The sequence below is a fragment of the Ursus arctos genome, unplaced genomic scaffold, assembly GCF_023065955.2.
Source record: "Ursus arctos isolate Adak ecotype North America unplaced genomic scaffold, UrsArc2.0 scaffold_2, whole genome shotgun sequence".
Classification (NCBI taxonomy): Eukaryota; Metazoa; Chordata; class Mammalia; order Carnivora; family Ursidae; genus Ursus; species Ursus arctos.
Window position 1 is genome coordinate 62792398 of NW_026622874.1, and position 13415 is coordinate 62805812.

The following is a 13415-nucleotide window of genomic DNA, read 5'->3' on the forward strand; positions in this document are numbered from 1 at the left end:
AGTTCAGAGCTAAGAGTCTGCGTCCATCTAATGTGCCCCAGTGTCCCAGGGAGATCTCCAAAGACAGACTCGAGATCCTTCTTTTTCTGCGCGCATACAGGGCCCTCGGGATCCACCCGGGCAAGACTGGGCTGAGGACACCCCTGTGGGACGCCAGTAGGCGGCTACTCCCGCTCTGAAGCTGGAGCGGGTCCTGCCTGGGGGGCCGGCCCGCCTGTGCCATCTCCTCCATGCCCCCCTGCAGCAGCCGCCGTCCAGGCCTCCCTCAGCCTGGCCCCCGTGGAGGGGCAAGGAAGGGCTCCCAGGCAAGAGCCGGTGGGAAGGATGCCAGGGCCCCCCAGCCTGTGCTGCTCTGAGCTTCTGGGAGGGGGACCCGGGACCAGTCAGGGCATGGTGGCTCTGGTCCTGACTGGGGACACTGGGAGACCGGCCCTGGTGCTTTGCTGGAACGCCAGTCTGACCCTGCTCTGGCTCACAAGGGGGGGGGGGCCTTAGAGGCGGTCTCGCCGATGACCTCCCTGGGCCTGCTTCTCTCTCACCCGGGGCTCTGCCTCCAAGTGAGCTGACGGACGTACTGGGGAAGCCGTAAGTCATCCACACGTAGAGAACCCTGGGTGTTTGTTCAGCCGGAATCCCTAGTGAGACTGCTTTCCACGCGGGAGCAGGAAGGGTTCGGGGTAGACGCAAAGAGGAACTTCCCACTTGTGGGGCTTCTTAGGCATGGAAGTAGTGAGCAGAGAGGGCTAATGCATTTCCTTTCTCCTCCAAAAAGGATGCTGAGGTCCAGGTGGAGTCAAGTCAGTGCAGCCTGAAGAGAGACATCTCGAGACCCCAAAGATGTGGAGGTTCTTAACCATCCCCCCATCTTCATGCCCGACCCAGTCCTCTGTTCCAGAAACGGAGCCCACCTCCTCCATTTACCCGAAACCCCTGGATTCACGTGTGCAGTTTGCATGCAGCCCACGCGCACGAGCCCCGGCAGAATGCGTGTTGTCCTCCGGGGGAGAGGGGAGGATGAGGAGAATCAGCGGGAATTCCTGCTTCCCCTCCTGGACGGGATTCCCTAGACCTGAGGCCCAGGCTTCACCCGGGGCATCAGGACTCTGACAGCAGAGTCTGGCTCTCCTCCGGTCTGCGGATCCTCGGGCACAGCCGGAGCCACGCGCAGATACGCACAGGCGGGAAAGAGTGCGTTAGCCCACCGTGTTGGCCAACAGCCATTAGGTCTACTGAGAACCTGACCGGCCCAGAGACGGTCCCCCAACCAGGCCCCCAGGGAAGCCTATGAACCTCTTGCTTCCCAGATCACACCATTTGCTCATGACCCAATCTTCAAGCCAAAACCAACAGGGTCAAGGTCCTGGCTAAATCTCTGTCAAACTGTGTCCCCCAAATCTCCACCAAACCAAGAGCTAGATGATGAGGGCTTTTTTTCTTAAAAGAAAAAAAAATGGAGTAGGAATGCCCAACCGGTTCAGGCAGGGAGGGGTCCCCAGCAACGCCCTGGCTGCTGGCTTTGCGCCTCTGCCGCTGGCCTGGTCTTCCCCAGGGTGGAGGGGTGGCTGGGGCCTGGCGCGGGGCAGGGCAGGGCCGGGCAGGTCAGCCTCCGCCACGATGGGAGCACTGGCGGGCACCGGCCCTCTCCTGCCCCACAACCTGCTTCCCCAAAACAAATACATTGAAAAAGCTCCCGAATCAATGATCCATCCAGGCTCCGTTATACAACTAAGCAGGCCAACAAGTGAACTCAGGGACGAGGATTCTATTTTCTGGTGTGTCTCATGAGAAGGTGCAAGGCCTATTTCCCCAGGGGAAGGCATCTTCTCACACTTCCAAGTGTGGTCCTGGGCCCGGCCGCACCAGCAGCGTCTGGGAGCTCGGGGCCAAGGCAGCACCTCCACCGGCTCCAGACCTCCTCAGTCCGAATCCGCATGTCATCAAGACCCCCGGGGTCTATAAGCATGCCAGAGTTTGAGAAGCATTGCTATGACACACCGAGTTGAAAGCTTCTAGAGACAGGGGTTAAGGCGGGGTCACACTTGCTGTGCCCAGGGCCGAGAGCGCTTTTCCAGGCGTACAACAGACGTACGGCTCCACTTCGCAGATGCAGAAACTGAGGTTCACACATCTGAGCCAGGGTGTTGTCCGCGATGCCGCGCGGCCGCCCTCGCAGCTCCCACCGCACTGCGCCCCGAGACCACAACCTCAGGAATTCCCGACATCACGGTTCACCTCCCTGGGCATGGCACCCGGAGACTTGTCTGTATTTGGACTATGACTTTTTCTTTGCTCACCCTCAGATCTGCCCTGGACTGTGAGCTGTAAGGAGCAGGCCCTGTGCCATATCAATAATAACTATGATTTACTGAATAGCTACTGTGTTTCGGATTCCGTTCCTTAATATACATTCCCCTCTGACTTAGATTGCGACTACTGTCCCTATTTCATGGACCAGGAAACTGAGGCTCCTGTCAGGCGGCTTGGTCGCAACCACGCAGGTGGCCTTCCCGCAGACCTTCTGGTAAGGAAGCCCCAGGGTCCTCCAGGGGTCGCGCAATTCCATGTTGTGCTGCAAGGGGCCAGGCTCCGTGACCTGACCCTGGAGTGAGACCAAAGGCTACGTGCACAAACTAAATCCCCTAGGTACGGGCTCTGCGGCCCCCGCTCTCAATTTTCTGCATAAATGGAGAGCAGCAGTGGTGCAAATAATCCAGAAGTCATTTCAACTTGGCCATGCAATGCATTAGATTTTTTTTTTTTTGCAAAGTCAGATTTTCCTTTCTAATTATATTTGGCTCAAACTGACATTAAAATGAGTTTGCATTCCCACTTCACCCACTGCCTGGTGAGGGGCGACTTCCCAGATGTGTGTGGGGCGATAGGCACACGAGTGTAGGATCTGCATCGCCCAGAGCAGCTGACAGCAGCAGGGGCAGCAGCCTAGGCCACACACGTGTGCTGGGAGAGCGGGCGGGGGAGGGCGGGCACCCCGGCCAGCGAGGGCAGCTGGCAGATTCCGGGGAGCTGGGTCGCAGGCACAGAGCAGTGGGCCAATTGCTTAGGGCTTGGGATTAAAACCCAAGAGTCCTGATGAAAGTCCTTCTGGAGAATGAGGGCACCCAGGTGGCGAAAACCTCAACTTCTCTCAGGAGCTCTGCCTGCCAGCCTGCCCACCCCTGGGTTTCTGTTCCTCTGAAAATGCCTTCTCCCCCTCCAAGATCCCTCTCTCTGCCCCCATCTGCCCATCTCAGCTCCTTTGCTCCTAACAACCTCCCGGTTAAGCGAATCGAATGGGAAGAAGCAGTTAAAAGCACCTCCTGGCTTGACAATGCTGGGTAATGGAGCGAGCAGGGCCCCAGGCTGTTCCTCAGAGAATTCGGGAAGGAGGGAGAAAAACTCCACTAAGCTGATTACAAGGACAAAGTTAATTTAGAGATGAGCCCCGTTGGGTGGGGTGGGGGTGGGGAGGAGGACACTGGACACAGGGGGTGAGGAGATTTGGGGAAAGTGGGCTGTAGAGAAACAGCCTTTGTTCCTGGAAATCATAATCCTTGGGAGGGACCTCAGCTCACTCCTTCGGATTCCTCGGCTCCTTCCATCCGGAGCAGGGAGAGCAGGGGGCACAATCGGGGATTGTCCAGAGCCGGGATATCTTCAATGGCACAGCACTGCATTCCAGAGGCTCCAGCCGCAGCCCCTGAGCCTCACATCTGTGGACGTCCCCTCCCCCGGCCGGGCTCCCAGCCTCCCCGCTGCAGACTGTTAGACCTCAGCATTTTTCACATTCCTCCCTCACAACCTTGATCCTATAGGATTGTCACTGTGTTTGTCCACGGACTGAGAGCGCCCCAAGGACAGGGACCACACTTCGCTTACCTTCCCACCCCCGTTGTGCCTAGGAGCGAGCCAGGCCCAGCCCGGCCATTAAAACAAGAACACTTGCTCAGAGGGACACAGGCTCCCACCCCGCTGGCGGGAACCTTCTTCAAAGGTTTCCATTTGAGAAAAGGAGCTTGCGGGCTTACAGAAGTTTAAAAATCTCTAGGCTCCCAGCCCCCAAACACACACATGTCTACGGCCACCACAGCCCCAGAGTGACCCCGCAGGGAGTAAGTCCTAATGGACCCTCGGAGGCAACCAGACGGCCCCTCTGGACTCTGGGCGGCCGCCCCGGACTCCCGGGGAACAGGCACAAGGGGCCTAGGCTCAGGCCTCCTGCCACTGCTCTGCTCTGGGCTCCCTCCACAGAGCTCTGCCCCACACACCTTTGTCCTAAACCTGACAACACGGGCTCGTCATCCCAGAGGCGCCCCAACTCAGCTCACGGATCTGAGACTTCCCGGGGAGAACTGGTATTTCTCCTGGGGTTTTGCTCACTTCTGCCTGGTCAAACCCTGATGATCTGTCTCCTTCGCCTTGTTGGTTTAACTGAAGGCTACACACCTGCACAGCAGCCCCAGCAGAGCAGGGGTGTAGGAGACGGGCGCGTTTTGGTGAGGAGGGAAGTAGGGATCATACTTAAACAGCAGAACACCCCGGGTCCAAGCTTCCGACAGGACAGTCTCTGGCCTGGCTTTCCAAGCCCTTCCGGGTCTGGATCACCTCGCCGGTTTCTCCCCGACGCAAATCCCCCACTGCCACCAGCCTCCACGGACCCCTGCGCGCTGCGGCCACACCTTGGCTCCGGAAGCGGCGGGTCTGGTAGCACTCTCCCTCTTCCTGCCAAATGCACATCCTGTCCATCCTCAGACCCACTTCCTCCACGGAGCCCTTCCTGGCCCCTCGGCCCACGCCGCCTCCCCGGCCCGGATGCCCCAGCTCCACGCTGAATGCTCCCCGCACAGCAGCGCCCTGCGCAGCGGTCCCAGGAGTCCCAGCGCGGGCACATCTTAGCTTCTTGGTGGGGAGGGACCCCCAAAATGTCATTTTTCAAAATTTTTGCATAATGCCTATCAGAACATGTTGGATATAGTAACACACATTTGCCGATTTGAAAAAACTTAAATCTCCCCATTTTGTGGAAGGTAACTAACTTACGCTTAAATCCTGACGTGAGACCCTTCAGGGCAGAGAGAGGGGTTCACTGGTCTGCCAGTGGTGTCTGGTCCACAGAAGGCACACCACACGTTTCTGCTGAGCGCAGGGACAGAGCGCCTGCTCTTTCCACAGGCCCCCCAGCCAGGATGGGCTCCTCACACTGTTTCAGAAGGAGACACAGGGTGAGAAGAAAAGCATCCCCCAGCCCAGTCCTGAAGGATCCACATTCTTTACTTGGCCTGGGTGGGGGAGGCAGCCTCCGGACAGTCCTGCAGGCACAGAGCACCTGACTTGGGCTCCTGCTGTCCCTCCTCTGTCTCCAAACCCAGGCTGTGCTGCCTTCTGGGAGAACCCCACCCCCCCAGTGAAGCCCCAGCACCAGCTAAGGGAATCTGCTAGGGAGTGCTAGAGATTTCCACCTCTGGATTTAAGACCCTTCGTTTTGAGGAGGGTGGTTAGCTGCAAGGCCCATTTATTTCAATACGATCCCAATTTTGTTAAATGGGCTCAAGGAGGGCAGAGAGGAATGAGGCCTCAGCTCCCCCCCCCCGGGACTACAGAGGTTAATAAAAGTTGCTGGAGAAATTAAATGTGGAGGGAGGGAGAAACTGGGAGCTCAGGGAGCAGATGAAGGTAGAGAGAATAGGATGGAAGAAGAAACAAAACGTGATGTCCACGATGTCCGGGAGCTAGAGCAGGCTTCCCGGGGGCGCTCCGAGGACCTAACTGGGGGGTAGAGTCTGTGAACTGGGCAGGCAGGTGTAAGGGCTGGGGGCTGCAGGAGGGAGGGGCTGAGGCACAGGAGCGGAGCCACTGCTTAACCTGGCTTGCAGTGAGCATCTGTCACAGGGGTAGGGAGCACGCAGAGCAAGACTAGCAGCAGGGCCTTCGAGGACTCAGGATGGCGCCCTGGCTAGAAGGGGTTGCTACCCAGACCTGTGGCAGCGCGTGCTCTGCTGAACGCACGCGCCCCGGCAGAGATGGAGACACTGTGTCCCTGCGTGTCTGGGGGCAAGAAGTGGGTCCGTGACAAGTGCACGTGCGGGTGGGGTGAGCGTGCACACGTGCGGATGGGGTACGGGCGTGTGTGTCAGTGGGGAGCGTGTGCATGCGTGTGGGGCGAGGTGCGCGTGCACACGTCGGTGGGCTGCACGTGTGTGTGCGCACGCGTGTTGGTGGGGTGAGTGTGCGCGCGCACGCATGTCGGCGGGGCGAGCGTGCACACGTGCAGGGGGACACACACGTGGTCGCGGGCCTGTGTCCACAGACTCCCGTGCGGCGGTAGAAGAGGTGAAATCTGGTCCACGGGGCTTTCTTCTGAGACTCATTCCCAGCCCCCACCCCAACTCCATCCTAGCGCTGGCTCTGTCCCGTACTGGCTGCGTCATCTCTGGCGGTCCGCTTATCCTCTTTGGGCCTTCTTGGTCCATCTACAAAATGAGGAGAGTAACTCCTGCCTTAACAGACCACCGTCGGCGTGAAGTGAGTTACTAACTCCTGCCTTAACAGACCACCGTCGGCGTGAAGTGAGTTACTAATATACACACAAAGTACAAAGTGGGTCCTCCACAAAAAAGAGTGAGCTTCTCCCGCACTGGAAGTGAGCCCATTCTTTCCTGACCCCCGAGACGGCCTTTCCTTGGCCTCCCATTTCAGGATCAAAGACACGGCTGGGTCTTTCTCCTCCACCGCGGACCGCCCAGCCCCACACCCCCAGCCCTTTCCAGGCCGGGCCTCCTCCCACAGACTGCCTAGTGAGATGGCCTGGAAGCCCCGTGGAAGAAACCGAGCGGGGGCTGGGAGGTCAGGAAGGGGCATGGCTCTCTCAACTCTGGATGCATAGAGAGGGAGCTCCCTACCCTCAGCAGGAAACAGCCCCCAGAAATTAAGAGAGACAGGGCGTTGGCCCGCAGCGCTTCCCTGCAGCCCAGCCGCTACCCTTCGCAAGTCATTCAAGCTCCTACGGTCTGTTTTCTCATCCACTGAACGTCTGTTTTCTCATCCACTGAACGGAGAAATGGGAACTACCCCATCCGCATCGCGGGATGGTCGTCTACGTCTAGTAAATGAGATGGTACAGGTGACACTGTTGACATTGCGAGACACCACCCAGCACACACCTAGACGCTCGAAGGGGAGAAAGAAAGGGGCCGACGCATCGCAAACCTCCTTCTGCTCATAGACCGGGGGGCGGGGGGGCAGAATGTGCAGCTCCCACCTCCTCTGAATAGAACAAGAACCACCAAAGCAGGACAGGGAGACGGACACAGGCCAGGCGCCAGAAGCAGCCTGCCCGCCACGCGGGGAGAAGGAGAGGACGGCCGCTTCTCCCCTCCCAGGCTGCCTCAGCTCCAGGGGAGCCCCGCCACACGTGCGCACATCCTGGAGGTGCCTGGCGGAGTGTGGGCTTTGTAGCCACACAAAGAGAGTTTTAATCTGGGATCTAACACCCCAGGTATGGCCTTGAACAAGTTAATTAAACTCAGCTTTGGTTTCCTTATCTATAAAATGAGGGGGAAGGATTTACTTCACAAGGCTGTTAAAAGGAATAAGGGATAATATGAGAAGCACACAGTAGGAATTCAATATCAAGTAATTTTGATGCTTTGCTGTGGAGCCCACCTCCCACGAGCACCCCTCACCCATGCTTGGCCAGGCAGAGCATCTCAAGGCCCACGGGCCCAGGCCGCCCAAGCCCCCGGCCTCTGTGTCTGCCAGAAGGGCCTGGCTTGGAAGTGACCGGCCGCCCGGTGCTCCAGCCTTGCCTCGGTAAGACTCTGGCCCTCTCCAGGAGCTGGCCTTCCGTGGAGTTCCCAAATGCGTGGTTCGTGGACCTGTAGGGCTGTGTTCAATATCAGAAACAAACACAGGGTTGCAACCCTTTTTATCTGCCAAGTAAAGTCCTTTAAAAAAAGCCACTTACAAGCACTATCATACCATCCAAGAAAAACCATCCAATACTAAAAAAATGTGGAAAGACAGAATTTCAGAACAAAGGATTGCTTTTAAAATGTAAATAAGTTTACCTTTACAGGACACTCACTCCCTCTTCTCCCTAGTTCTCATTCCACTCTGGACCTGGAGAGATCTGTCCCAGTCCAGTGGCAGTCCCTGGGGGCATGTGGGGTCCCTGGACAGGGCGGCGGGGGGGTGGTGTATGTGCAGGCTTTGAGGTCAGTTGGTTCCCACAACTACCAGCAAGAGAGTTAACCTGTCTACAACTCAATTCCTCATCCATGATGGGGGGACAATTACAGAGCTGATCTCAGGGCTGTTGCACCGATGAAACTAGATAACGCATACGAAGTAGTTAGCACGAGGGCTCCATAAATGGTCTGTGTTATTTCCGGTCTCAGAAAGGCGGCCACCTCAGGCTCGGGTCCCCTCCTCCCTGCCCCCAAGAGCCCCAGATCCTTCTCCCTGCAATGCCAGCCTCTTCCATTCTGCGTCCTTCCCAGCCCCAGAGCTTCTGAGATTTCCAGCCCACAGGGGCTGCTCAGTTTCCCCTCCCGGGTCTGCCGAGACCCAGGCCTCTCCAGGAGAGGTCCCTGAGGAGGAGCTAGAGGCCAGGACAAGGATCTGAGCAGCTGGAACGGGAAGACAGAGAAGCGTGAAGAAGAGCTTCGAGAAGGCGCAGACATCCCACCTGCCACCCCTCCACGTGCAGTCCCCGGCCCTGCAGGCAAGCACGGCTGGGCCCTTCCCTCTGTGCCAGACCCCAGTGCGTGCCGCACACTTCACGGCCATCCCAACCCTGTGAGGTGCGACTTCTATCCTCACTGTACGGGCGAGCAGAGTGAGGCCCAGAGAAGGCGCATACCTTGCTCAAGCTGACATGACATGTCTACCAAGTGGCCGAGGGCGTGTGACCAGGGAGCGACTGGCCTGGGGCCCGTGATGCAGTCTGCGCCTTTCCCACACTGTAGTGCTTGCATCGAACCAATCAATTGATCAGAGTCAAGGGCACTCATCGAGTAGGTAGCACTGGCGTCAGAGACTGAGGGGCTGGAGGAGAAATTAAGACCTGGTGCCCAAGGGTTCGAAAGCCAGAGGAGGCTCCCTGGCCTTCTGTCAGAGCCCTGGGCTCTCAAAGCAAAGGGTGACAGCCGGGCAGCACTGGCTTCCTGGTCCCCACCCCACCGGAGAACCAAAGGCCGAGCAAGACAAGCACAGGCCAGCAGCCCGGCAGCCAGCAGAAGGTGGGAGCGAAGGCCTCCGCGCCTCTGCCTTCTGACCCGGGACGCTCTGGGGTCCAGGAGTCATGCCCGGTGGGGAGCAGTGCGTTCACAGGCTCCCTTGAGCTCTGAGTGGAAGGTGGAGCCCATTCAAGGTCAGAGGGGGACCTAGCATCCTGATTCCTTCCATGTCTCCCCAGCCGCCAGGCCTGCTCCGGGCTGGGCAGGCACCCGTGGGGCACCTGCAGCCCCAGTGTGGAGGGGAGGGGAGGGGAGAGCAGATTCCCAACTACTGGTCCTTCCACACTCCTTGTTCTCTGCCAGGACGGGGCCGCACTCAGCCAGTCGAATCCTGGGGATTTAGGCGGCTCTTGACTCTTCCCGGGGCTCCTCACCCCCCTGCCAAGCTGTGGCAGGGGTACCTGGGGACCTCTGGGGGCTGGAGGGACAGATTTGTCTCCTACCCCCGGCTCCATCCCCCAGAGGCAGCTCCCGCCCCAGCCAGCCTGTCATCCCCACATTGCTCTGATTAGCTATAATCTTTCTTTTTCAATTTCTCCTCCCAGAGACTGGGGAGCGAGAAAATCTCCCAGAAAATGAATAAATATTTCAATTTTCAGCGCAATCAGTCTGAGGAGCCGGCGCATGATGGAAACGGGGGGAAGGATAATGGTTTTCATTTAGATAAGATACAGAAAATTATTTAGTGAAAAATGAAGATTGATGAAGCCCATTGAAATTCTTTAAAATGCGATTTTTATTTCTCTGCCTGGGCTGAATCTCTCCTTCCCCCCTCCTCTCTGCCCCCCTCAATTTGACTGCCTTCTGCCACCTTCTCCCCTTTTCTCCACTACCAGCCCCCCCCCGCCGCACCCCCTCCCCACTTTTCCTCTCCCACTACCCCAGTCCCTGACCTGGAACTCTTTCTTTCTAAGGATGGAGGCCAAGGAGAGGTCACCCACCCTGTGAGTGTCCCAGTCTCCCTAGGTCCCTGCCCCTTCCCTCCCTGCCTGCTCCCCAGTCCCTCCCAGGAACCTTGGCAGGGACTTCCTCTTCCCTCCCCGTCCATTTTCCCCCTTCCTTTCCTTTGGCACCCCTCCCCCACCCAAATACTTTACACACTCCATCGGTCTCTGGTCTTGCTTTCGCCCCCCCCCCCAGGCAGGGAGGGGGGAGCTTGGCTAACCCGACCCTCCCCCTTCCCAAAGGGAGGAAGGCACACAGCACACTCCTCTCTTTCTGACCGGTCCTGTTCCCGATTCAATCCACATGTCTCTCCTGTTTGCTAACTGCAGCTTTTGTTCCTTGAAGCTCATTTTGTTCCATACTGCTGACGTGCTAGGGCTGCGGGAAAGGGGCAGACATAAGCTTGCCCCCAGCGCACGCGGATACTGACCCAGCGGCCCCCCCCACCCCCCTAGCAGCCAGCCCAACAAAGTCAGAACTTGCGTCCTCTTCCCAACTTTCTGCCAAGAGGCTGCTCGGCCTGCCAACCCCAGGGCCAGGCCTCCTTCCCCAGCACCGCCTCCTACCCCTCTCACACCGGGGATGCGCACCCTTCCCAGATCTTAAGCTTGTGTTGGGAGGCATGGGTGCCTTTCCAGGAAAGATCAAGACCAGCCCCCCATCAACTCAGCCAGGCTTTGCCTTGGGAGCTGGGGAGGGGCCTGGTAAGGAGAGGAGGGGTCCAGAACAACACCCCACCCCTAAACACACACACACACACACACACACACACACACACACCAACCCGGGAAGGGAAGGGAACCAAGAACAGGGCAATGCCTGAGGGCGCTCTACCCAAGCAGACTTCCCTCCACCCAGATCCCCCTCCACCGAAAAGGAGACCACCTCCCCCATGCTGTGGTCTGTCCACCTCCCCGGTGCTGTGGTCTGTCCACCTCCATAGGTGTCTGCCTGGATGAACGTCTGTTCAAGTTTCTTTGTTTGCTGGAGGGGTGGTCTCTGTAGAAGGGTTTCCGAGTGTGTCTCGTCCTTGTAAACGCCCGTCTGCACACAGGCACTGGGTCTGGGTGAGTTCTGGTGTGTTTGGGTGCACTGACATGCAAGCCGACGCGGGGGAGGAAGCTCTGCTCCTCGGGGTGTCAGTGCCTTTGTGTGTATGTGTCTGTCTCCGTTTGGGGGATGCTTGTGGGTGTATCTGTCTCAGTAGGTGAGTCGTCTGTCTCCGCATCTATGACTGGTTTTTTGGTGTTTTGTGTGTCAGCTACATTTTTGGAAGGGGGCGGCTGGCTCGGCAGGATCAACTCTTCCTTAGAGTGAGACCCAGGGGGCCAGAATGCTCACCCACAGAGCGCGGTGCTGGCTGAAGCCTGGGCCCTCGGTTTCCCCAGCTCCCCCCCAACCCCCAGCCTCAGGATACACTATCGTCCTCATCTCTCTCAACCTCTCCCTCATTTCCCAGCTTCTCCCCTGCCAGTTCCAAATATGCCCCGACATCCACACTTTCCCACCCCCAAGTGGGATATGAACCCCCCCTCCAAGTGCCCCCCTGAATATCCAGCCGGCCCCGAAGCTGCCTGTGGAAGTCCTCTCCCCAGCCGGCGCCTCTGCGAGCAGGGGTCCCACCAGACGCCCCCAGGTAGCCCTCCCCATTTCCAGAGGGGGCGGCCCAGGCAGGCTGGACCGCCCCCCCCCCCAGGGGCTGGGCTGGAGTCGGGATTCCCTTCGTGGCGTCTTCGGGAGCCGGGTCCCCAGCTTTCCGCGCACCTCCCACCACAAATCTGAAATCCCACCCTCCTCCCAGCCCTCATCACCCTCCCCGCGCCCCCTCCCGCAGGACCCGGGCGTGCGGACTCCGGGCCTCGGCGGGCAGAGGCAGGGAGGCTGCCAGAGGCTCCGGAGGGCGCTGTGTGCGCGTTCCGGTCCCGCGACGGCCCGACCCCAGCGCTCGCGGCCGGGGACAACTTGGGCGCATCCGCGGGAAAGTCGGGCCCGCGCCCCGGGGGGCGGGCTGCCAGCCCGGCCGGGCGCCGAGAGCAGGCGGCGGGGCTTACCTTGGGAGAAAGTGTCGGAGAGAGTGAGGATCCAGACGAGGAGGCTCAGCATGCTGCCCGCCGCCCGCCGCGCCGGGGCCCCGAGTTGGCGACCGAGCGCGGGGCGCGGGCGGGAGGAGGGAGCGGGGCCGGAGCCCGCCCCCGGCCCTGCACACGCGCGTGCACACGCGCACACACACTCGCAGCCCCGCGCGCAGCCCCGCGCGCACAAACTCACTTCCCTGCCCTGCGCTCCCCTGCGCCCTCGGCCCCCAGCCGTGGCCCCTGCCCTCCCGGCCTCCCCGGCCCCCACGGTCCCGCCCTCGCCCCGGCCCGGCCCTCTCCCGCCCGGTGCTGCTGCTCGCCCAGCTCGCGCTCTCCGGGGCTCTTCCGCTCTCGGCTCCTCCGGGCCCTCCCCTCCCTCCCCGCCCCTCCTGAAGTCTCCTCCCCTAGCCCTCCCCCGGCCCTCAGGCCCCCGGCGCGCACGCACACCCCTCGCGGGGACTGAGATGCCCGCGGCGCGGGACCTGGGGGGACCAAGGACCGGCCACCGCGCCCCGCCCGTCACACACACGCAGCCTGGGGCCCACGCTGCCGAGGGGGCGACGGGTTGTGGGGGCGGCTGGGCGAGGACCTGCCCCTGGGCCGGGGGATGGCCGTGATGGGGAAGCAGTGTGAGAGTGCATGGGGGGGGGGGGCGACGCGGTGGGCAGGTGGTGGGTCTTGGAGTCAAAAAGCACAAAATCCCTGTTTTTTTCTTGTTAACCCCACACCCAGAATCTAACCCCTAGATTCCCGAAATTGGGAATTCTCGGTGGACTACTGAATGCTGGGGTGGGGATGCGATGCGTGCCTCTCCCCACCGACAAAACCCGGAGCTGGGCTCTGCGAGCTGCTTCTCGGAGCCGCCTGGAGCCCCTGCCCGGGTCGCCCCAGCACACAGTGGGGCCAGGCCAGCTATCGCCGCCCTCAGCCTGCCGCGAAGGGGCGCCATGGCCTCCTGCCTTTGTTCCTCCTGGGTGGTACCGTCCAGGAGGAGAAAGTAGCCAACTCCACGGCTGGCAAGGGCCAAGGGGAGGGCAGCCACGGGAGGATCTCTAAGCACGGAGGAGTTTGAGATCCTTTGGGGTTGAGAGACCTGGGAACTGGGAAGGGAGGGAGTTGCTGGTGAGTGGAACGAGGGCATTCCGTAGGGGTCTCCTTTTTC

General features: G+C 59.9%; 1 protein-coding gene across 1 annotated transcript in view; it reads right to left on the minus strand.

The window, feature by feature from the left end:
* KIRREL1 (kirre like nephrin family adhesion molecule 1) overlaps nt 1-12473 on the minus strand; it is an 85413-nt gene extending 72940 nt beyond the window's left edge. Inside the window, exon 1 of the mRNA XM_026487354.4 lies at nt 12230-12473. Within this exon, the coding sequence (XP_026343139.1) occupies nt 12230-12281 (52 nt within the window). The 5' untranslated portion in view covers nt 12282-12473. The remainder of the gene's footprint in view (nt 1-12229) is intronic.
* Nucleotides 12474-13415: the final 942 nt, after the last annotated feature.